The following is a 26,240-nucleotide window of genomic DNA, read 5'->3' as shown; positions in this document are numbered from 1 at the left end:
CCGCTTCCTTGGACCCTACCAGTTTTGCAGAATGGGCGCCCCCATTCCATTCCAATTACATTCCGGGGAATTAGAACTTGCCGCAATTCCATTCGTTTCAATTCCTCCGAATGAAAAAAAACTTAGCCCATTCCCACTTCGGGAATGGCCGGGCAGTTCAATTCCATTCCGGTAATTCCTCAACGTAGGAAAGACATCTTGATAGTTTTATCGAGTTACCGATGAACGCACGACAAAGCTGATGTCATCAGACGCGTTAAGAACTGCAAAAATACGCAAAACATGTTACCAAGGTTGAGGGATAGTAGCTTGGTGACATATCTAATTATCTAATATCTACTATCTACATATCTACATATCTAATATCTACTAATTCCCATTATGGCAGTTCTCCCGCTACCTATAGTATTTGCATGGTCAGCATGTTTTAACGGCTTGTGACGTTTTAATATTGTTTAAGCTTAAATGTGTCAATGCTAAAATGACGACATAGCGTATTTTTATGCTTACAAAGGTAGTGTTCAAGAAGACCTTGCATTCACTAAGCAGTTTTGTCACGCGTCTGGAGCGGTCGTGAATATGAAGGAAAGTAAGATTTGGTTAATGGGGAACAGAACCCTCCAGATCTGCTGCTATTAGTTGGAACAGTGCACCGCTCGAGCAGCTTGTCGTGCCTTTGCTTCAAATACGGAACACTGGGCCGCACTGCTCGTCAGCACTCACGCATGTCAAGCGCGCCTCGCAAGCATGGATGGGGTGAGGAGAATGTCTGTGTTCGCCTGTGCGCAGGTATGCAATGTCTTCCTCGTCGCAAAGCTTATTTACGTGCGTCGGGCACTAAACTGCGCGCGAGATAAAGTTTAGGCTGTGCATAGAGTATTCGCAACTTTCGTGTGGGGGTTCTCAATGGGAACCAATGCGCTGGGATAACTTGTTTCTCCCTTCAGTATCTGCTGGGATAATGCATTTGTTTGTACGCTAACTTCTGTCTCGGTTTTTTTTTTACAAATTGGCAGATCGTTCACACTTTTACACCATGCCGACCTTTGGCTCTAGCTAACTAAAGCTGGACCTAGAGAATGCGTTGTGGCCTTCGACTTGGAAAAAACATGTACTCAGGCCTACATGACTAACTTGAGCATGATATTACAGAAGTAGCAATTAACAAGTAGCAAGGTACGTTCTCCCAAAATGCCCTCTTTGCTTGGCGATGCAAACACGGATTATGTGCCGAGTCGTAACAATCGAGCGAAGATGCAAATAAAAAATGTCACAGTTTCGCCCTAAGGGCGAAGCAATGAATGCGATAGCAACACAGCAATGTCATACGAAGTAAGGTGAGCGGCTTTGGTAGCAACAACACGCAGAACTGTTGTCGACGCCATCGGCGTTTTGCCCGCGTTAGCTCAAAATGCGTGCGGCGTTGGTGACTGTTGCTGGAGCCTCTGATATAAATAGGCACTTGGTGCCGCAGCTAAACGTCGCCTCCCTTCCCTCCCCCTCCCCCACGGCCTCTCGCGCGTCTGAAGAAGGCGCGTTTGCTCTACATATATGGTGATTGTAAAGGAGAAAAGAGACGCCTACTTCTGCAGCCCTTAAGCGACCACGGCGCAGAACGCGCGTTTGTTCTCCGCCGCGCGTTCACTCCCCGTGAAAGACGCGCCCCTCGCGCCCTTTCACTCGCACATACAGCGTTCGGCGCGCGGCGACGATTTCATCTCCAAATGACGTCATACGGAACCTCACGGCGACGGCGACGGCGACAGCGACGGCGACGGCGACGGCGACGCCGACGGCAGAAATCTGCTTTTGAGTGTCCATATAATTGCTATCGCAATAAAAAAATGTCACAGTTTCGCCCTAAGGGCGAAGCAATGAATGCGATAGCAACACAGCAATGTCATACGAAGTAAGGTGAGCGGCTTTGGTAGCAATATGAATTGTAGTAAACATGAGATGATTAAGTAAGCAGGTGTGCTGCGGCGTAAGTAGACCGACATGAAGAGAGACTCGATGACCACGAGAAGGCGCGTGTGAAACGGTGGTGTTGATGAGAGGCGCTTCCCGTGGGCAGCGCGTGCGAAGGGACACACCTGTAGTGCTGCACTACCGATCCGGGCAGCATTGCATGTGTAGCGTGCGTTGGAAAATGTGGCCCGACTATTACTAACTGTGGTGTGAGCGCGCACAAACGAACATGAATAGATCACACTGAATGACTGCAGACAACGACTGTCAAAACGCTGGCAGCAAGCGCATATACGCCGCAGCGGGCGAAGGTACGTGCGGTCTATCGCTTCAACGGAAACTGAGCGGCGAATGCACAGCGCATAAAGGTCAGAGCCGTGTGGAGATAAGAGACGGTGCGAGCGAGCGACGAGCGCAGTTGTTGGCAGAGTAGAAATGCGCCCCCCCCCCCCCCCCCCTTGCTCCCTCCTGCGCTGGCTTCCCGCTTCCTTGCTTGCGCGTGGGTGATTGAGTGCGTTCGCTCTCCGCGACAGCATGCGTCCCCGCACGCTTCCGCTCGGGCATACGGCGCGCGGCGAAGATTTTATCTATACGGAACCTCACGGCGACGGCGACGCCGACGGCAGAAATCCGGTGGAAGTGTCCACATAATTGCTATCGCAATAAAACAAAGAAGTGAAGGGCGGGGAGATGGCAGGCGGTCAAGGCGAAAGCGCCGCCGAGGTAAAGAAAAAGCACAAGCCATAAAGGGGGGGGGGGGGGGGGGTTTGCCGCCGCCGTAGTTCCGCACGACCCATACCAACGGCATAGAGCCGCGGATACGCGAGGAGTCGAGACAAACTTCGGAACCACTCAGTCTATAAGGACACACTTGTATTAGGCGCGTTGCTTATAAATGTACCGTACTTATAATCAGCCAAGCCATTTTAAAAATACTGCTTTATTGTTAAATTCGAGGCTCTGACTTACTAATGTTTGAACGTGGGCTGGTCGGTTCTTGGGCATATTTTGACAAGAAACAGCGCGTAGACGAAAAAGCACTCTATTTTCTGAAACAGACGTTTTTCCATTCCCATTACATTCCTGGCAAAAGGCGCTTAATTCCATTCCGATTCCATTCCTCCAAGCATTGTCGCCATTCCATTCTGGGGTTGCGAAAATGTGGAATGATTTCGGAGTCATTCCAATTCCGGAGTGGTAACTCCGCAACACTGGACCCTACATTATTAATGAACAAACATCCCCCGTGAAGTATCGCGTTACCCCCGCCGAGGTTTCTTCGAACCATCGTTATCGTGGTTCGGAGATCGTTCACGTTTTGCGTCTCAAACGATTCGTTCGGCGTTTCCCTCCTGGCTAAGTCGCGGCCTGGCTGGCCGGTTGCGCGCGCGGGTAAATTAGTGTGAGCGTTATTCATACGCTTCATATTCTCATCTGTACATACTCATCATCACCGTTTTGGGGCCTGGTGGTGGGGCTCTCGCTCGAGAGAATAAAGAAGAGTCTGACTGCCTAAACCTTGTCTCACTATGAAAGATAAAGAACGAGAGAGAGAGACAAAGGGTCGTGTGCTTTTTGGCGGTTTGCGCCCCAAGTCGATAATGACGATATTTTCGGCTAGCAAACACGCGAGGCCCGTGCTGCTGCGCAGCGTAAACAGCACCCCAGAGACTACCAGGCGTCATAGGCATAGCATCCGACGCGACAGGGAGTCCGCATGTGGCGACACTGCGCTTTCAGAACTACTTGCAAAGGTGAGCAGACGCGCGAAAACGAGCCGCCATCGAGTGGTAATGGTTGCCGGGATCACTTTCGAAAAAGCGTCACGAACGCGCCTCCACGCAGCATCCTTCAAGCACTACCCGCCTTACTACTCTTATACGTGTCAGGGCAGCTGGCCTTGTTTTCAACGGGATTTCGCAGTGACAAAACAACTGATATCTCAATATCCTCACTTCGACAAATATACGTCATCAAGAGCACAATTCCTTTAATAAAGCAAACCTTTGTAAATTTACTGTGTCTACTTTTCTAACCCTTAGCTAGGCACAAAACGGGAAATAATCGCCATCTCACAGATTTTCGTGAAGACGATTGCGTGACGTACGTATATGGAATTAACTTTCGGTGGAGCCCGACATAAAATACTTTCGCCTTAAATGAAATACTGGCAAGCTCCAGGGTGCAAAATAGTTTTTCTACGGCCCGTTTCGGTTTAGTTTCCCAAGAGGTTACTCTGTTATCCAGGGGGCCGTGCTCTGTCATTAAGCGTCATGATGTCATGACACTTGTGGTCACTTGGGAGCGGGACACTACGTCATTTTGACAGTCGCCTCTGCGCTGCTACTCGTTGTGAGGGCCGATGTATCCGCAAAGCAGGCGTCGGAGTGAGGCCAGAACCTCGCAGTGTCCCACTTGACGACCTTCTGCGTGATGACGTCACGTCACAACGAGAATGACTCTAGAAAAGCTATTACATAAAATTATTTGGGTCACTCTGGGGCTTGCCAGTATTCATGGTGGGGTTTCTAGAACACGGACTTTCATTGAATGCGAGTAGCAAATATCGTGTCAGTACTCCTTAGCTGCTTGGCATCGTCAGCGTTCTCACCGCGAGCAGCGGGACGTCATGACTGGCGGTGTACGATCCACGATTGGCGTCGGGCATCGGATCAATACAGGCACTCTTTCTACACGATCTCTTGCACGGCGAGGGACAATTTATGCGCTGCGACGCGTCCTCGTAACGAGCTCTGCGGCCTATTCGGCGCCTTCCTGCGGAAGTGCCGAGGCGAGGAGACTATGCGGGCTTGTTAATTTCGACTTCGCTGTCCGTCTCACCTGTTGCAAGGATCGATCGAGTAGGCGAATGACGACGGGGTCGTTTGTTATGCGGGGGGCATCTCAAACTGCCCTTCGTGATATCTCACCATGGCCTTTGAGCCGAGCTGCATTCTCCTAGAACCCTGCTCCGACTGTAGCCAAGGAAAGGGGAATAAAAGATACTTTTTTCCTTGCCCCGTGTGGTTGATCCCATTGAAGAATCCTACACTTCATCACGAGGGTCAAGGGTCATTGTAAATGCCAAATGAAACGAACAACTTCGAACCATGATTTGCTGTTCAGTCAGCTAACCTAACGAGCACCAACCTCTTTTGTGACGTGCTTAAACTTGTGAAATCGGTTTATTCGTACAAGAGACGTACAGGCGACCGCAGAACATTGCAGATGCATTATTAAGGCGAAGCCCTAAGTGGCTCATGGGTCCGAAAAAATCCGATGTCCGGCGTTATGGCACCAAAATTGATGGGAGTCGAACCCTCGACCTTTGGTAGCACCAAAATGCAATGGTGCCAAAATTGATGAGAGTCGAACCCTCGATCTTTGATGGGACTAAAATTCAATGGCACCAAAATTGACGGGAATCACAACCATAACCATTCTTGAGAGTCGAACCATCGACCTCTCGTGGGGCCAAAATTCAATGGCACAAAAACTGATGGGAGTCGACCCCTGGATGTTTGATGGGACTAAAATTCAATGACACCAAATTGATGGGATTCGAAACCACGACCATTGGTGAGAGTCGAACCCTCGACCTCTGGTGGGACCAAAATTCAATGGCACAAAAACTGATGGGAGTCAACCCCTCGACCTTTGGTGGGACTAAAATTCAATGGCACCAAATTGATGGCAGTCGAAGCCACGACATTGGTTAGAGTCGACCCCTCGACCTTTGGTGGGACTAAAATTCAATGGCACCAAATTGATGGCAGTCGAAGCCACGACCATTGGTGAGAGTCGAACCCTCGACCTTAGGTGGGACTAAAATTCAATGACACCAATATTGATGGGAGTCAACCCCTCTACTTTGGCGGGACTAAAATTCAATGGCACCAATTTGATGGGAGTCGGAACCACGACCGTTGGTGAGAGTCGAACACTAGACCTCTCGTGGGACCAAAATTCAATGGCACAAAATCTGATGGGAGTCGACCTCTTGATCTTTGGTGGGACTAAAATTCAATGGCACCAAATTGATGGGAGTCGAAACCACGACCATTGGTGAGAGCGAACCCTGGAGATTTGGTGCGACCAAAATTCAATGGCACAAAAACTGATGGGAGTCGACCGCTCGACCTTTGGTGGGACTAAAATTGAATGGCACCGAATTGATGGGAGTCTAAACCATGACAATTGGTGAGAGTCGAACGCTCGACCTCTCGTGGGGCCAAAATTGATGGGAGTCAACCCCTCGACCTTTGGTGGGACTAAAATTCAATGGCACCAAATTGATGGGAGTCGAAACCATGAACATTGGTGAGAGTTGAACCTCCGACCTCTCGTGGGACCAAAATTCAATGGCACAAAAACTGATGGGAGTCGACCCTCGACCTTTGGTGGGACTAAAATTCAATGGCACCAAATTGATGGGAGTCGAAACCACGACCATTGGTGAGAGTCGAACCTTCGACCTCTCGTGGGACCAAAATTCAATGGCAAAAGAACTGATGGTAGTCGTACCCTCGATCTGTGATGGGACTAAAATTCAATGACACCAAAATTGATGGGAGCTGAACACACGACCATTGGTGAGAGTCGAACCCTCGAGCTTTGGTGGGACTAAAATTCAATGGCACCAAATTGATGGCAGTCGAAGCCACGACATTGGTTAGAGTCGACCCCTCGACCTTTGGTGGGACTAAAATTCAATGGCACCAAATTGATGGCAGTCGAAGCCACGACCATTGGTGAGAGTCGAACCCTCGACCTTAGGTGGGACTAAAATTCAATGACACCAATATTGATGGGAGTCAACCCCTCTACTTTGGCGGGACTAAAATTCAATGGCACCAATTTGATGGGAGTCGGAACCACGACCGTTGGTGAGAGTCGAACACTCGACCTCTCGTGGGACCAAAATTCAATGGCACAAAATCTGATGGGAGTCGACCTCTTGATCTTTGGTGGGACTAAAATTGAATGGCACCAAATTGATGGGAGTCGAAACCACGACGAACCCTGGAGATTTGGTGCGACCAAAATTCAATGGTACAAGAACTGATGGGAGTCGTACCCTCGATCTTTGATGGGACTAAAATTCAATGGCACCAAAATTGATGGGAGTCGAACACACGACCATTGGTGAGAGTCGAACCCTCGAGTTTTGGTGGGACTAAAATTCAATGACACCAAAATTGATGGGAGTCAACCCCTCGACCTTTGGTGGGACTAAAATTCAATGGCACCAAAATTGATTGGAGTCGAACACACGACCATTGGTGAGAGTCGAACCCTCGAGCTTTGGTGGGACCAAAATTCAGTGGCACAAGAACTGATGAGAGTCGAACCCTCGATCTTTGATGGGACTAAAATTCAATGGCACCAAAATTGATGGGAGTTGACCCCTCGACCTTTCGTGGGACAAAAATTCTATGGCACCAAAACTGATGGGAGTCGAACACACGACCATTGGTGAGAGTCGAACCCTCGAGCATTGGTGGGACCAAAATTCAATGGCACAAGAACTGATGGAGTCGTACTCTCGATATTTGATGGGACTAAAATTCAATGGCACCAAAATTGATAGGAGTCGACTCTCGACCTTTGGTAGGACTAAAATTCAATGACACCAAAATTGATGGGAGTCGAACACACGACCATTGGTGAAAGTCAAACCCTCGAGCTATGGTGAGACGGAAATTCAATCGCACACGAACTGATGGGAGCCGAACCCTCGATCTTTGATGGGACTAAAATTCAGTGACAACAAAATTGATGGGAGCCGAACACACGACCATTGGTGGGAGTCGAACCCTCGAGCGTTGGTGGGACTAAAATTCAATGGCACCAAATTGATGGGAGTCGAATCCACGACCATTGGTGAGAGTCGAACCCTCGACCTTAGGTGGGACTAAAATTCAATGGCACAAAAACTGATGGGAGTCGACCCCTAGGCCTTTGGTGGGACTAAAATTCAATGGCACCAAAATTGATAGGAGTCGACCCCTCTACCTTTGGTGGGACTAAAATTCAATGGCACAAATTTGATGGGAGTCGGAACCACGACCGTTGGCGAGAGTCGAACCCTCGACCTCTCGCGGGACCAAATTTCAATGGCACAAAAACTGATGGGAGTCGACCCATTGATCTTTGGTGGGACTAAAATTCAATGGCACCAAATTGATGGGAGTCGAAACCACGACCATTGGTGAGAGTCGCACCCTGGAGCTTTGGTGCGACCAAAATTCTATGGCACAAGAACTGATGGGAGTCGAACCCTCGATCTTTGATGGGACTAAAATTCAATGACACCAAAATTGATGGGAGTCGAACACACGACCATTGGTGAGAGTCGAACCCTCGAGCTTTGGTGGGACCAAAATTAAATGGCACAAGAACTGATGGTTCAGAGTCTAACCCTCGATATTTGATGGGACTAAAATTCAATGGCACCAAAATGGATGGGAGTCGACCCCTCGACCTTTGGTGGGACTAAAATTCAATGGCACCAAAATTGATGGGAGTCGAGCACACGACAATTGGTGAAAGTCGAACCCTCGAGCTTGGGTGGGACCAAAATTCAATGGCACAAGAACTGTGGGAGTCGAACCCTCGGTCTTTGATGGGACTAAAATTGAATCACACCAAAATTGATGGGAGTCGAACACACGACCATTGGTGAAAGTCGAACCCTCGAGCTTTTGTAGGACCAAAATTCCATGGAACAAGAACTGATGGGAGCCGATCCCTCGATCTTTGATGGGACTAAAATTCAATGACACCAAAATTGATGGGAGTCGAACACACAACAATTGGTGAAAGTCGAACCCTCGAGCTTTGGTGGGACCAAAATTCAATGGCACCAAAATTGATGAGAGTCGACCCCTCGACCTTTGGGGGGACTAAAATTCAATGGCACCAAAATTGATGGGAGTCGAAACCACAACCATTGGTGAGAGTCGAACCCTCGAGCTTTGGTGGGACCAAAATTTAATGGCACAAAAACTGATGGGAGTCGAACTTACGAAAGGATGGATAGTTGGGCGAGTTGGTACGGTAACATATTCTTGGTTTAAGCGCGAAAGAACACGGACGGTGGCAGAAGAAGACAGGCCAAGCGCTATCATTCTGAAGGTATTGTTGTGTTCCTAACCAAAATAATCCATGAAAATGCTCGGCAATCAGTGTAGATGTAGAAGATCTTTATATTCGCTTCCGCAAAATGAACTTATGTGTAGTGTTAAAAAGGCGGTGACGCTCTTGAATGGTGAGTTCCGGATTGCACAGCGCTCTGGTATGCCGTTGGAATCATTTTTGAAACTGTTGTTATTTTACCTAGATAATACTATGATAAAATGGGGTAGTTCTATGTATGTACAAAAATCAGGAGTTTGCATTGGCTTAAAATTCGCGCCGGTTTTTTTTTTATTTGTACCTAAGTCGCGTCAATAGAACGCCACAGAACAATCTAAAGGAATTGACAGTACGTACCTTTCGATACGTAGATGATTACCCCGTGTTTTGTTCAAGCGATAACTACAGCAAAAAAGCTACCGATATTTTAAAGTATTTAAGGAATGTGATGGGGGTCTGGGTTTCACGCTTGAGCTTATCCTAAATAATATATTACAGTTTTTAGATCTCTGCATCACGTTCCAACAGGGACATGTCTGTTGGAGCTATTCGCCAAGGACAAAAAAAAAAAAAAAGACAAAAACACTACTTGATTTTTGTTCTCGCCATTCCAAACTTGTAAAACAGGGGATAGTTTACTCAGCACTTAGATCCGCTATCGCTAAGTCATGTCCACACTGTATGCAACAAAGTTTTTCGCCACAGCTAGATAGGCTAGAAAAGGCTGGCTATCTTGCACATTTGTTGTCACAAACCTGTGAAAAGCTTTCAAAATGGGTCAAAAGTGCTGCAAAAAAAAAAAACCCAGCAAAAAACACAACAGAAAAAAGAACGGTTTGCTCTGCTGCCATATGTGCACAGGTTGTCACATGGTTTACGGAATGTAGCCAGTAGACATGACGTCAATATGATTTTTTCGGCTTTCTGTAAGTTGTCAAGGATGTGTCCTATCATAAAAAGAAAAATTGAGCGGGGCGGGGGGGGGGGGGGGGGAGTAAAAAGAGAAATAATTATGGTGGTGTTAGGCAAGTGTCCCCTTCAGCACATTGTGACAGTTATCACATTCCACGCAAGTGCGGTAAAGCTTATATTGGACAGAGTGGCAGGTGCCTCAGTATTAGACTAAACGAACATCATCCGAATGCTTCTCATCTAGCCTCACAATGTTTTACGTGCGGTTGTAAACCATTGTTTGAGGACACAAAAGTCCTTTGTAGACACAAATGCCAAACTACACACGAAATTATTAAGGCATTTCACATAAAAAGACTAGGAGAAACTTGTGTTATCCAGGCATCAATATCATTGTTAGACAGTGAATTTCAATATTTGCTCAGCATGTGCGTCAGCGCGAAGTAGTGCTTTTTCTTGTTTGAATTTTTGCGGCTTCACCATTTTCTGATTTGTTTTATCCGGTAAGTGTTATCCTTTAGACCATGTGATGTTTCTATGATACGGTTTTTGCAATCACTCATATATGTTGTTCTTTCCAATAAAGATTTAGTTGTGAGTAAAAAAAAAATAGCGCTTGTCCTTTCTTCTGCCACCGTCCGTGTTCTTTTGCGCCTAAACCAAGAATATCGAACTTACTGCCATTGGTGGAGTCGAACCTTCGACCATTGCGCGAGTGAAAGCGAGTTTAGGCGACTAGATTCACACCACCTTGCACCATCGGCCGCAGCACGTTGGGCCGCCGCGCGTTCAGCTTCTCGTCGCTTTCGCACCCATTCGCGCTGTTGAGCACGCCGGCGCTCCTTGAAGACGCGCTTTTCCTCTTCGGAGCGAGCGACACGGGTCTTACCCATAAAGAGTTCAAGGGGCAACTGAGAATGTCGCTAAGAAAATGGCCATGCCAAGAGCTATTGGTTGGTATAGGCGCTGTATCACTGATGTTTCGACACGTATCGTCATAGACCAGCGTTTGGGCAACAGCGTTCGTCGCTCCGGCGCATTGTTTTAGGGGCGAAGCTCCTTAGGGTGTGGGTCGTTCCCTCCTCTGTAGTAGTAGTAGTAGTAGTAGTAGTAGTAGTAGTAGTAGTAGTAGTAGTAGTAGTAGTAGTAGTAGTAGTAGTAGTAGTAGTAGTAGTAGTAGTAGTAGTAGTAGTATGTAGCCACCTGTAGTTTTATGAAGTGTTCACTAGATGGCGTTCCGCTTCCACTTCCGGTTCCGCTTTGCGCGCGTTCGGTGCGAACGCGGGCAAAACGCCGACGGCGTCGACACCAGTTCTGCGCGTTGCTGGTGCTGCTGCATGTCCAAGTTTATACAGCTGATAAAACTACCTTGAGTCTCTCGTTCCCGACGCGCGCTCTCTTTATCTCTCGTCCGTAGCTGTGGTTTACCCGAATGATCCCCCGGTGCTTCGCCCACTCATCATCATTCACTTCGTGGATATGCTGTGATTTTTTGTCTCTGTGGGTCCCACGTGTGACAAGGGTAGTTCAAGGGCGCGTTACAGGTCCCCGAGCCCACAGGGGTATGTGTCATAGAGCTTGAACCCTTTCTGCACAATCACCTGAGAAACGACACTATTGGCCTCGAGGGCCACCGCTGGAGAGAACGGCGCTGCCATCGCTGTGACGTAGAAATGACATCACGTGACTCGCATTCGCGCCTTCTCAACCTTTGCTGCCTTTGCCACAGTCAACGAAGCTCTCTGGCTGGGCGGTTGAAGCCACGAGTGTAGGGTTTTAGATAACGTGTTTCATTCCAAAGGCAGCAATTTACTCGCCCACGTTTGCTGCTCGGTGTCGCAGTGCCGGACGTATTCGGCTGAGCCCGGCGTGAGTTTTCACGCATGCCCCAAAAGGAAGCGGCAGCGAGGTGCTTGACTGATGAAGTCACTGAAAACGTAACCATATGATGATCGTGAGAGTCAATCAAGTAATGCACACACGGCTCGCTCGCTTGATATGAGATCAGTCAAAATACCGTGTGCAGAGATGCATACGACTTGCATGCGCGCACACGGCGGAAGCGCGGATTGAGGAGGTAAAAATATAAGCAGTTGAATTTCCTGGTAATATAATAGACCGATGATAAATAATCGTGATGGAAAAAGCACTACTAAAACGGAGACTTAACAAGAACACATGGCAAAGCGCTGGTCTTGATAACTCTCCGTTTTAGTAGCGCATCTTCCATCATGAATGTTTATCAACACGCCCAACTGACAGCTATGATATATAATCGCCCCGCGATAATTCTGACGAAATTGGCAAGCAGCACTCCCCGGACAAATGCCCCGAACAGTACTGCTATTGTGGTAAAAGTACTCATAACTCTTTTTATGAAAGATCGTGCGAACTGAATAGCCAATATTAAAGCATCAGGTCGCTCGCTCGCTAAAAGCCTTCGCTTTCCTACACACCAGACTGGGATGTACGCGCTAGGTTGTTTTGCAGCCAAGACGCCACATATGCAACTCTTAACATGCAAGCACTCGGAATTAACCGTGGCTGGAGATGCCGAACCCTTAGCAGACAGTACCGCGTGTTGTCGCTTTCTACGTCACGCAGAGGTTTCAGCAGATGGAGCCATGGTATTGACGCTTTTCGTTTGCTCTAGAGGAAAGAGATGGCGCTTTCGGTGGAGCGCCATAAATTGCCTCAGCGAACGTGCACGAATACGATAGCATTACTGCTGCTACCTAACTGTGCGATCAGTTGTCGGAAATGCGAACTGGGTGTTCGCTAATACACTGTGCCCAATTCATGCTGCAAAATGTGTAACGATAAAGGGAAGACGTGTGCGGTAGTTCGCTGAAAAATATTACATATTAAGGAATGGAATCAAGGTGTCTTGCCGCTACTACATCAGAACTGCCTGTGTTGCTGCCCTTCGCGATGCACGGCTTACCTTGAGGATCAAAAGAATCACAGCATATCCACGGGGTGAATGATGATGAGTGGGCGAAGCTCCGGAGGGAATCATCGGATCTCCCGCTTAAGGGGACGCTAGCACAAACGCGTTAGAGACGTGCAGTACTCTCTAGTATAAGGGGGAGCGGCCACAGCGTCTTACGCAGCCATTTACACATGCCGGAACGTGCACCGCGTTTGCCGACGCCATCACATGACTGCTGAGAGAGTATACCCCCCGTATTCATAAATGCTCCTCGACTTGAACTTGACTTGCCACCGCCTTGGGCAGCGCGTTCGAAACGCGTTGAAGGTAAGGCGGAGAGGCCACAGCGTCTTACACCAGCTTCTTACACGGGCCGTAACGCGCTAGCACAAACGCGTTAGAAACGCGCTAGAAACGCGGCCTTTCGTTAATGTTGGGTATTTATTGTCATCGTGGTGCTTGTGTCTATGTGTGCTTCGTGGCGTAGTGGGCTAACGCCGCGCGCTCGGAAGCGAGGGGTCCCTGGTTCGATTCCGCGCTACGGACACAACTTCGGAATTTTTTTTCTCATTTTTCTCAGACTGGTCACACACTACTGCTACGACGAGGGACGAACGGGTGCCGCTTTAAGGAGCTTCGCCCCTAAAAAGATTATTCATCCGCCAGCGCTGTACAGCTAACCTCCGAAGAAAGGACAACTCCGGAACGCCGGTACTTAAGAGGGAGTACCGCTCGTTACAAAAGGAAGTAGTGACACTTACTAGCATAGTAAGCTTCTCGCACGTGATCTACACACATTCACGCGCCTACTCACACGCAAACTTACGCCAACCCTATCGCCAACGTATCAGTAATAAGTGAATGGGCGCACGCTTGAATAAGTGTGCCGAAGCTTGAGTGACACCCACTACACCGACAAGACACGAATGTTTGAAGCTGAACGTTTCGTGACGGTCCACAGAGTAAGCGATCGGACTAGCAATAATACATCTTTGCTCCAAGCTACCGCAAAGTACAGACCAAGGTCGATCTAAATGGTCGCGAAGCTTCGCGCGAAAGCGGTTCAGAACGAATTGTCACCGACATCAGCAAGGGTGGTTATGGGAGCAGCGATTGAAGCGCGACTATGTTTGGAGGGAACAAACGTTGGGAAAGAAAAAAGCGTTTTATAAATAAAGAGAGACACAGTTAGATTCATTCAACGAAAATAAGGTTCCTAATCAATTTTATGTACGTATGGCGAAAAAAGAACAACTCTATTTTACTTGATCATTATCAATAAATACATTTTTTCAGCGCCCACCGTAAGAGCGCCCACCGATAGCGGCGGGCGTTGATGTTGCTATCACTTGCAATGCAATGCAGCTCTTGAAGTGGACAGAAAGGCGCGCTCGTAAAGTTCACGCCCCCCTCACATGTTGTGTTGCTTTGCTTGTCGACGTTTGGCTGAATTTGGTGACGCGGGTAGTTTCAGTCAAAAGTAGTGAGTCAAAAGTTTTTCAGTCAAAAGTAGTGAGTTGCGACTGCTAGATAGTTGTTTACGTTAGTTGTTTTCGTGGGACAGCGCTGGCCGACAGGCTTGGCGTCCGATGAAAGGACGAGCACTCTACGCCCAAAGCGTTCGTCGGCCTACAAAGGAAGTATGTTACGTGCAGCGATGCGATTTCAACTCCCGTACGGCTGAACTTTTCCTGCATCGCTTTCCGCGCTGAAAGCTCGAAACGCCCGTCAAGTCGAATGGCGGGGCATTTGAATATACAGCTCTAATGACCAGCCTTCGAAAACAAATTTCGCGCCTTTGAGAACAAAATGACGTCACTTATGTTTTATTGCGATAGCAATTGTATGGACACTTCAACAGGATTTCTGCCGTCGCCGTCGCCGTCGCCGTGAGGTTCCGTGTAGATTCCAAGGGCGATAAAATCGTCGCCGCGCGCCGTATGCGCGAGCGAAAGAGCGCGGGGGACGCGCGCTCTCACGGAGGGCGAACTCCCCCGCGCGCTATCACAGAGAGCGAACGCACGGTGGAAAGCAAACGCGACCGTCGCCCGAAAGGGTGTGGGGGTATGGGAGGAAAGGACGCGGGGCGGCGCTGTGCTCCGGAACCAAAGGCGTATCTTGCCACTCAATCTCCCACGCGAAAGCAAGAAACACTGGGGGAGGGGGGGGGGGGGGGCAGCTTCTCCTTTGCGAACAACTTCTCCTTTGCCCGGCGGTGCCGGTCGCCCGCACCGTCTCTTATCTCCACACGGCTCTGACCTTTGTATGCGCTGTGCAGTTTCCGTTGAAGCGATAGACCGCGCGAACCTGCGCTTGCTGCCAGAGTTTTGACAGTCGTTGGCTGCGGTCATTCAGTGTGATCTATTCATGTTTGCTTGTGCGCGCTGACACCATGATTGTTAATTCAGTTAGTAAGCCAATGTGTATAAGTTTATGCAGCCGATAAAACTACTATCCCTACTCCGAATAGCTCTCTACTAATTTGCTATCGCAATCGATGCGTCGCCTTTCGGGCAAAACTGCGACATTTTTTAACGGACATGAAGTCAAATTATTTTTCCTTCCGCCGGAAGTGCTCCCTCCTCACACAGATGGCGCTAAGCCCCATGAACTGCAGATGAACCGCCATGTTTTGAACGTATGGGCTTCTATGGAAGCTTCGCTACCAGGTATATTTACCTTGTACAGAACCTTTACATTCCAAGCTTTGTGCGCAGCAAGAACAAATCTATCGCAGCAGAGCGCACCCGCGAGCGATTAGGCTGAAAATAAACAATTAGATAGTGGCCGCACCCAAGAACTTTACTGAGTCAGAAACATGACAAGCCGCTGCTTCGAAATGTTTGCAATATATAGAACGAGGAGCACACTGATCCCGATTTAATTCATAAGCGGAAAGTTTGAACCGCTTGGAATACATTTCTAGCCCCGCTTTTAGTACAAGCACCGTATACGCTGCTCGCGCCGTTTGGACAAAGCGTAATGAGCTCTGAAAGCACTTACATGTCCTCTAAAGCTGTGGCCAAAGCTTCGTGTCATGCAACAAAGCCACCGTCTACGATATGCGTCGAAATGGAGGTTTTCTGCGCCGCACCGGCGTCACGCGCTTGCCATCGCTTGTATTGTATACGCGTCGGTAAGCAATGGACGCGTCACCACGTGATCAAACATGGCAGCGCCCATGGGAGCGCCGCGAAAAGGGTCAATATCCTCGAGGATACTGACCTTAAAAGACTTGGTGCCCAGCAAGCCTGCTCGGGTGGACATGCATTTTGTGGTTGTAAGCTATACGCGATCGTGTGCGTCTTGCCTTCCCGCGCTGCAGACTTTCGATAACAGCATAACGGTGCCGTTGAAGGTACCTTTGTTTTTGGTCTGATGGGTTCGCTTTCCGGACGCCCACGAAGTTCTGGGTATGGTACCCGGATCCGAAAGAAAGGTGAGCGTTCAGGTGCGCGGGCCGACTTGCACAGCGATTGTCCCGTTACGGCAAACTGCACGGAACTCGACGGTTCTTTTGTTTTTCATGAACATGAATGAGCCGCATCCGAGTACTCGATCGTGCACGGAAAAGGCTGTGCACGCGTCAGTGCGTGCACCCGGAGGTGTCGCTATGACGTAAGTCCCAGCACTCCGCGTCCGAGATTTTTCAGCGCGCGGGGGGCAGCTAGCCATGGGTTCCGACCGTTCGGGCTGGCCACGTGCCTGGAGCTACGTCGCCCACAGCATGTATAAGGCCCTCCACTCGGAGCACGCGGTTGTCCGAGCGTCTCGGCTACAGGCTCGACTACAGGTTCGTGGCGGCATCTGCCCAGACGCAACTGCTGGAAAAAGCACTCGTGTGCTCCAGTCTGACCGTGCTACGCGGTGCGGACAGGCTTGTTCCTGCACCAGCTTGACGGACAGATAGTAGCCAAAACTAGATTGCATATTGAAGTGCACAGCAAGCATAGAGTTAGTATACTAACCCTAGAGGAAAAGCTGGTAAAAGAAGTCGCAACCGTGAAGGCGCCGCCATGTTGCTACGATTCATTTTTGTAGCACTAAAAATATTCAATATATTATGCAAAAGCAAGCACTTACACGTAGCACGTAGGCACAGACAACGTTTGAAGTTCATTCCGCATATTTTTCAGAAAGATCGGATGGCTATTTAGAAAAATTTGATGTAAAATTTACCCTGTCTAAAATGCTGTGTTTGCAGGTACTAGATGGCGCTACCATACTGACGGAGGCTCGGGATCGCGTTGATTGCGCACTCGTCTGAATCGCATCTCGTCGTCTACGCGCCTGCATAGGGTAGCAACATGGCAGCGCCCTTGCGGTTCCCGATTTCAATACACGGGCGCTATGGGGAGCGTTTCCTCCAGAGTTCCTTATATTAACTCTATGACAGCAAGCATACATCGCAACATACATTGCGACATCCCTTGCCCAAGTCACCTATGTCATCCCAGGAACTTTCCAGGCGTCTTGCACATGATATCTCGCAAGGCCGGATATAACAGTGTGGCATCCATCTCTCCTCATCGCGATCCCTCCCTTGCTTTCCACTCCCTTCTTTGCTTTCTACCTTCATGAAATCACCACGACCCTCCTCTGCTGCTTGTCTCCCTTTATTCCTGGCCTTCCCCACGGAATTGCCGGCTCGTCAATCCCCCATCATTCTCCTCCACCTCTTCCACCTACTCAGCTCTCTCTGCCCCATCATCATCTGACCTCGCTTAGATGGTGGTTGGCTAGCGGGCACTCACGCGTAAGGGTTTTACAGCGTAAGCTGTTATGAGCTCATTCCAATAGCCGTTTCGGTTCGCGATGGTGTCCGCCGAGGCGGCGGCCGTATCCGTAACCGCTATCGCCGGAAATGCGAAAAAAGTACCCGGTTCCACCCGGGATCGAACACGCGCCCGCTACGTGGGAGTCGGATACTCTACTACTGAGCCACGCAAGCGCTTGCTATCAGGCAGCGGAAAAATACCCTATAAATGCGCCCGAGGCAGGCGCGCAGGTGCAGACGACCCGAGCCTCCACCAGTATGGTGGCGCCATCTAATTAAGGCGCCTGCAAACGCAGCATGCGCAAGCACAGACGACGAGATGCGATTCAGACGAGGCGCGCAATCGACGGGAACCCCAGCCTCCGCTAAGAGCCTTAGCCTCCGCCAGTATGGTGGCGCCATCTAGTTAAGGTGCCTGCAAACACAGCGTGCGCAAGCGCACACGACGAGATGCGATTCAGACGAGGCGCGCAATCAACGCGATCCCGATTGGGAATACGTGCGCCACGTATTCTGGATACCTCTTCGGTACACGTTATGGCGTCTCCTCGCAAGGTACGAACCCCTGCTGAAGAAGCGAATCGTAGAGCTACGTGCGCGGCTACAACCAGGCATCATCGGGCTCAGCAGACTGCTGTGCAGAGAGCATTACAAGCCGCAGCTCGCCGTCGACGCCGGGCAGACAGTTCAGATCGTTGCCGTCAAAACGAGGCGAAGAGACTTTACCTCGAAGGTTGTGCGTGGTGTCAAAATGGGAGCTACTCTTGAGCCGCTCCACCAGCTTGCGCTGTGACTGTGCTGCGTGTGCCGCACAGGCCTATGACTTTTTTACCTTTCCGACTAAGCTGGCATGGCACCGTGTATGCCCATATTTCTTGGTGCAAATAAAATTACAATTTCTATACATGCGGTCTGCGCTTATCTCGGAGGTCATACCCAGGAGCCGTGCGTTCCAAGTCATGCGTGACTTCCGGCTAGCCGTAATGGCGGCGTTTTTTACAGTTTCGGCATCTAAAAGATGCCGAAACTGTAACTTTTTGGTAGGTTCTCAGGTCACTTGCGCTCATATTTCGAACGCCCAATTTTTCACGGAGGCTCCTGCTGTAGATCTACGAACGAGGCTAATTACGCGGTCCAAAATTTCGTTGCAGTTGACCAAAGAGAAAAGCTCTTTCGTAATGCCCTTACCGCTTGGTGAGAAGACTGAAAAAGAAAATACGCCGCCTTCAAGCGCTCGCCGTGACGTCATGGATTTTGACGGGCTCTGCTCAGGCCCTACTTGTTTTCGGTGAATATTTCTCTCCCCCTGTCGTCTTTGTATTCCCCCTTCCCATTCCCCCGGTGTAGGGTAGCCAATCGGACGTTATTCTGGTTAGGTTTCTGCTTTTCTTTTTCCTACTCCTCCTTTCCTCCTCGATTGCAATGCACCCCAAAGGATCCAAACGCTGAACATTTACTGAAAATAATTTTGAAATCCGTGACGTCACCAGCGTAGGCGTTCCGGCACGAAATTTGAAAAAATTAACTTTGACCTACGTTTTCTCTTGAAGACCCGCTTTAGTACCAAACAAAATAGTTTTGCGTAAATAATGTGGGCTCGGCAGCACGAAAAATGGCACGGTAATTCGTGGAATTTGAAAAACAGACAAATCACAATCCTGTGCCAAAAAAAAAAAAAAAATTTCAATGGCCCATTAGTGTGACCCGTCGTCGTCACTCCCCTGAGCCCACATTGCAGGAAATGGGTCCATATGAGGCAATATTTAGAGGTATGTGGCTCATTTACGGGGAATTAGAAATTTGATAATACAACTGCTCGAAAGAAACGGCCTCGCTGGAAATTGAGCCTTATATAGGCAAGTCTGCTTTCTCCTTCACTTGCACTCTCACGGTCCTGGAAGGACCGAGTGCTGCGCCATAATTGACGAAAGACAAGCGGGAGTGAACGAGAAGGCCCGTATCATTGATTTCTGAGCGATACCCAAATACTGTTCCGAAGTCACAAGAGCGTTCGTGGGGCTCTAACGAACACATCAGTTGCTGGCTACACGCTCAAATGCTACGTCGAACGCGAGACAACCTCCATCGCATTGCTCGAATTCTGGCTACAGGGCCAAGTGAGAGCAATCCAAAACCAAGATAGACAAAAGAAAAAAAAAGTGCACCCGCAAGCCTTGCGTGCTGTTCAACTGCTCGCAAATTCGCCAGGACGCCGACAAAAGGGCGCGCCGGTGATGGATTGACGAGGCTGAGCGATCACATGGCTGCGGATCGAGCAAGCGCTGACCCACGGATGAAAGGGCCGGCGTTGCCTCCTTGCGTGGCTCTCAATCTTGTGCCGCGGGGGGATGCAGCCCAATGCGAACGAGCTCCAGGGGTAAAACGTTTCCATCTATTCGTGCAACACGGGCATGGCACTTCTCGGCTGTACATCTCGCTGTATTCTTCCGCACTGCTGCGGTTGCGCTCATCCAAGTTGCTAGAATACTGCTAGAATGGACCTTTATCTGTCTCTTTGGATGAATGCACTTTTCATAGTCAGTATTGGCGCAACTCGCAGGCGATGTCCGAGGTGGTTCTGCTGAGAGTGCCGCAGCGCGACCGCCGCTACAACGGGGGCCAGCTGCTGTTCGGGCCAGACCGATTCCTGTACGTCACGACGGGCGACGACGCCAGCAACGCCAGCCACCGCTTCGATCTGTGAGCACGCAGGCACAAAACGGTGCTCCAACATTCGGTCGCGCTTTGGAGGACGTTTACTGCGTTTCCTCAGTGGACCAATCCTGAAGGTGATGCAGCAGCACTGTGTGTGGGAGGGGGTACCAGTGTACCGGCGGTAACGGGAGCGTTCTAGCGTCCACCCCTCTCGGAGTGGAGAAATCGCTTTTCTCGGGAACCGTCGCACCATTTTCTACGTTTGTCGTATTAAAAAATATTTTTTTCCGATTTTTCTTCTTTCTCTTTTTTTCTTTTCATCGCGCCGGCTCAAAGATCCTGTTTTATCTCATTTATGGCTGTTCATCGATCCTTCCTTACGTACGTCCCCCATACAATACAGCCTTGTAGAGCGCAGGCGCCCGTTCTTGCGTTGAGCGTCCCTCGGCGTAACCGAGCGCAGCGAAGGGTGAAAGAGCGAACGCGGAGCGGGGCATGAAAGACGGGCATGAAAATACGCTCCGCGCGAGCCACGCGTTCCTGTATTGACGTTTTATTTCTGAACAATGCGCGACGCAACCAGTGGAAATGCTTCGTCCACCGCTAAAGTGAACTAGAAGGGGTGCTACATATCTTAGTATCTATGTATACTGCCGCTGCTGCTAAACGAACTGCCCAAGCAGAGGCTCAGCGCCGCCGCCGAGAAGACGCTGTATTTCAGAACTAAAATATTTGCCACAATATATCGCGAATTCAAAGCACCTAAACAGCTGCGCTGAAAAGTCGCATTAGGGAGTATCGTAATCGTTGGTGAATTTCTTGCAAATACAATTCATTTGAAAGTTTGCGCTTGTGTTCGTCAAATCCCTAGTGATTTGTCTTCCAGTTCGTGCGCAACAACTATTTATTAAAGAAATTGAGATTGTGTAACTGTATAAAGAGGATTTTGAACTTATAACAGAAATTTTTAAATATGAATTCTAGAAAGCTTCAGCAAATTTGAAAATAAAATTAAACAACAACAAAAAATGATTGTTTTACAAACTGCATGCACTTAAGAGTATAGGTCGAAAACGGACAAAATTGATGTAGTATACACCGATTTGATGTGTATACCATTAAATGGTTGGTAGGCATTTTGCAAAAGCCTCGTAAACATATTTATAATTTCACGTAAGCTCTGAAATCATATTTCAGGTTGGTCCACTCGAGCTGCTTCAAAAGTTGCTTTTCACAAAACTTCACTATCTGGTTTTGGTGCACAGTTACACATGTTGTAAATTTCGGGTTCACATTTTTTAGAAACTTAGCGATATTTCGTAAGTTTTGTAATAGCGTAAATGTTATAAATAAAGCTAGTGCTTCGTAGAATTGTTAGAACTTATTAGTTCTCTCAAGTGCAACACCTTTCAGCGGTTGTCTCATTTTGCATGCATTTGAGTGCGGAAGTGGGAATTGACCCCCCTTGCTGCAACGACATCAGTTATTTCAGGGAATAAAAATAGCAGCTTCTGTAGCTTCGCGACCAAGCCCGATATACGCTGGCTTTACCGGTCGCATATGTGAAACAGATATACAGTATAAAAGCGGTGGTCGAGAAGTGACTCCGCTGTCTTTTGAAAAAGACTGGACTGACGATGGCGACTCCCGAATAAGCGGGAAACTCTGCAGGCGTTTCACATAACGTCTCTGAACGGGGCCGACAACGAAGGCTTAGCAAATCTCATTTGAACTCCACACACACAAATTTCCCTCGCAGCTCACATTTCCCATATTTGTTTAAAATATAAACTTCGCGAGTGATTATTTCCTTGTTCACCGCGAGAAAATAGGCATATAACGTTTTTAAACGTTTCTATAATCGCTATAACGTCTTCGTAGTAAAATTCAAGCTATAGTTTTGGGAACGACTAAATAATTGTTTCGTTTCTCTTTGGGGCGTTACTCGAGTCCCGTATTTTCTTTTGCCGGGGAAAGCTTAACTTGGGACACAAAGCGCATGGCGCTGGGTGACGTGCGATCGGGGTGAAATGCCAAAATGAATTGGGTTACGGTGGATCCGCTGCCTCATTATTATATTGCTATTTTGGCATGTAGAATATCTTACTTTTCATTATTTACGGTCAAGCTGGACAGGTTAATCGCAGTATTTGTAAAAAAAAAATACCTACATGAGCGTTCCTGCTGGACGTTAAATAGCGCTTGCTTAATCTCGTACGAAGTTTACCTCAAGTCCCGCAACACTGAAACTTGCCATGGGGTCGTAGGTATAAGAGATCATAAGATGAATCGTATTGTAAAGGCAAACTTAGAACAGATGTCAGCTGCGAACACAGACGGCAAGGTTTGCGACAGATTTCCTAGATGACTCGAAATTTTAATACAGCCACTAAGCGCGTTGTTTTTCAGTGCACACAGGGAAAACTCAATCCAGCATCGTGCATTCAGTAATAATGGCGGACGTGCTAGGCCTAGATAATGCATGGTCAAAGTTTAAAGTTTCTGGGATCTTTGGAGAAATTGTCGAATACTCGTTTTCTTCATATTATCATGCATAGTACGAGGTGCGTCGAAGGTTTTCTCCAGGGTAGTGAACGAGACGCCTTAATTATATTTTGTGAATATAGTATAGGCAAGTTGTGAGGGATGCAACAGTGGCCTTGACAACATTCAAGTGCTCCTGAGCATTTCAAGTCAGTTTTAGAAACCGTTTAGATTTATACGAATATATGCTGCCCTGGATAACAACGACGCCGAGAATAAAGTTGGTGAGAATTGGAGCGAAGTGCAGGGAATGTTAAATGTAGAATTGCGATCTCTACGATAAATGACCTTTTCAAGTGCATGCTTGAAGGCGTTATTCAGCAGCTTTTCATTTCCCAGCGTCATGGGAGGATTTACCTGACTCCAAGTTGAAGTTCCTTGGAAGTAGGGGATCAGTATTTTGGGTGATAGATAATTGGGGACGCTCGTTCCCCCTTTCTTATTTTCAGGTGCACGAAGTTGTGCTCTTCCTCTGCAGTGCCACCAACTTCGTGTTTGGCAACAATGTATGGCGCGCGTGAGAACGATTAATGTGCGTCAATTATGGCATTATGTTTCCCCGAAGGCATGGGTAAACAGATTGTGACACCAAGTTTGCAGAAATAAGGCCCCTTTCGGGATTCTGATACGGAGAAGGTTAACTATGCCGACAATTAATGTTTCCATAATGTATAACTGCTCGAAAGAAACAGCTTCGCTGGAAATTGGGACGCGATTCTGCAGCGTCCCTGAAGCTCGCTGGGTTGCCGTGTAACTTTCTTTTAATGGAAACAGAATTAAAAAAATAAATATAGGATTCCACCGATGCTATAATGCTTGCTTCGCTTTCCGTTTGTTTCGGCATGGTCGAGTAACCGACGTTGGTTAAATATTTTTTACTGTTTACCGTGAATGTCGCAATGATATAGTATTGGAGGTGGACACCGCATGAGGCAAAAACATTTTACGCGATTTTGAGAACGCCGTGCTTTGTTGAAATATTCGTAGACAAAAATTATCCATTGGTCGCTCCGACGCCAAAGACGGGCGCGCGCACTGACCACCCACGTGATTCTCGGCACTGCTGTGACGTAGACCAGCTCGCTGCGATTGCATACCGCAAGCGAACGCAGGTCGGCCAGATGTTAATCTTCGCGAGACAAGGCAACACATGCATGGGCGCATATAGAACAGATTATTTTAGCCTTGCACGCAGTCTGCGGGCGTGCAAGGCTTTTGTGTGCGAGGGGATGCAATAATGATTTATTGGCATCCCCTGTGAAACGGGGCGGCGACAAATAGTCACCTACCCTGCTTGATTTAATCAGGTATACTATACATGTGCTTTATCTAGCATTTTGTATACATCTCATTATTCTTTTTCTTTTTCAAAAATTTACCTTGTATCGCTACCTATGATTTTAAGAGATCAGGTCGTATCCATCTTTTCCCTGCTTTTTTTCCACCAGTACTCTAACCGTCTCTTGCTTATCTCTACGGCTGATCTGTTGATGTTTCGTTCCACTTTAAACCCAAGTGCTTCTGGGAGTTGCACGTTACCTACGGTTCTCGCTGGGTGGATACCGTCGCATTTCCATTAGGATGTGCTGAGTGGTTCCTGGATCTTTACTGCAGCATATACATGCCTCATCTAGTTTCGAATATTTGTTCCGGTATGTATTTGGTCCTTAGGCAACCAGCTCGAGCCTCAAATAGCAAGGCACTCCCCTTTATGTTATCATACAGATTTTCCCTTCTAATTTCTTTCTTCTCATTCTTGTAAATCTCCATTGTCCTTTTTGTTTCCATTCTCTGCATCCAATTCACGGTCTCTATTTCTCTCACTTTCTTTCTGATGGCTTCTGGTTGTCTATTTACAGTTTCGATTATCCTGTACTTGGTTGTCAAGTGCCTTCACCTCTTCCTCCATTCTGTGTCCACGCTTTTCATGTAGAGATACTTGTGCACTTTATCCGCCCATTTATTTTCATCCATGTTCCTGAGCCTTTCTTCAAAACTAATTTTGCTCTGTGCTTCTCTGACTTCAAAAGAGGCCCAACCCATGTCACCCTGCACTGCCTCATTTGTGGTATTACCGTGGGCTCCCAAAGCCAACCGGCCTACTGATATTTGGTTAACTTCCAAACCCGACAAGATATCCGATTTTAAGCATAGAAAGGCATTTGCGAATGTTAGCGCTGGCACCATTACTCCTTTCCAGATTACATGCACCACCTCATACTTATTGTTGCCACACAGTGCTCTGTGTTTGATTATTGCTGCATTCCGCTTCCCCTTTATTTTCAGATTATCTTGGTGGGTGCTTGAGTAAGTCTTTCCTTCGTTTATGTGTACGCCGAGGTACTTATATTGATTCACTATGGGTATTACTTGCTGTTGAATTGACACAACGAAGTTACTCGTCTCTTCATTAAAGATCATAATTCCTGATTTCTCTTTGCTAAACTTAAGGCCTAGATTTGTCGCTGCATTCGCACAGATATTCGCAAGTGTCTGTAAATCTAGTAGTACAATGTCGTCTGCGTACATCAGTCCAGGAACCTTCTGTTGCACCATTTGTCCATTACGCATGTAGGATAAATCAGAACCTAATTCGCTGTTTTTCAGTCGTCTTTCTATACCCTTAACGTAAAGCGTGAACAACAATGGTGACAGAGGGCATCCTTGCTTCAATCCTTGGTGAATTCCCACCATTTCAACACCTTTTCGACCTTCGCATACCACTTGTACTTGGTTGTCTCTATATATCTCCCTCAGCAGCTCCACGAAATCGTCATCTATGCCTTCGTGCTGAAGAATATCCTATAACAATTTCCTGTCTACGTTGTCATAAGCTCCTTTAATATCTATAAATGCTATCCATAAAGGTCTTTTCTGAGCTACTGAAATCTCTATGCACTGAGTTAGTACAAACATATTATCCTCCAAGCGTCTGCCTGGCCTGAACCCATTCTGTAGTTCCCCCATGGCCATTACATCGTTTTTCTCCACCCACTTCGACAGTTCTAATTTTATGGCTTGCATTGCCATTCTATATGTCACCAACGTTACTGTAACTGGCCTGTACGAGCTCGTCTTATCCTTATCTCATTTGCCTTTGTAGATGAGATTGATCTTGCTTTCACGCCATCCAACGGGGATTTTCTTTGTTCTAATCACTTCCTCTATGACATTAGTCAGCAGTGCCTTGCTTTTTGGACCGAGGTTTTTGATTAGCTGCATTGGGATTTCATCGGGTCCTGCTGCTGTGTTGTTAGGGACATTTTCTGCTGCCTTTTCCAATAAAAGCTTTCTACGCTAAATTTTGATCTCTCA

At 48.0% G+C, this 26,240-nt stretch overlaps 1 protein-coding gene across 1 annotated transcript in view; it reads left to right on the top strand.

The window, feature by feature from the left end:
* The first annotated feature begins 20,289 nt into the window (after positions 1-20,289).
* LOC119448046 (HHIP-like protein 2) overlaps positions 20,290-26,240 on the top strand; it is an 86,316-nt gene continuing 80,365 nt past the window's right edge. The window contains exon 1 of the mRNA XM_037711542.2: positions 20,290-20,426. Within this exon, the coding sequence (XP_037567470.1) occupies positions 20,290-20,426 (137 nt within the window). The remainder of the gene's footprint in view (positions 20,427-26,240) is intronic.

This window comes from Dermacentor silvarum, chromosome 4, assembly GCF_013339745.2.
Source record: "Dermacentor silvarum isolate Dsil-2018 chromosome 4, BIME_Dsil_1.4, whole genome shotgun sequence".
Lineage (NCBI taxonomy): Eukaryota > Metazoa > Arthropoda > Arachnida > Ixodida > Ixodidae > Dermacentor > Dermacentor silvarum.
The sequence above is the reverse complement of the archived record's forward strand: the minus strand, read 5'-3'. Positions and strand labels throughout refer to the sequence as shown.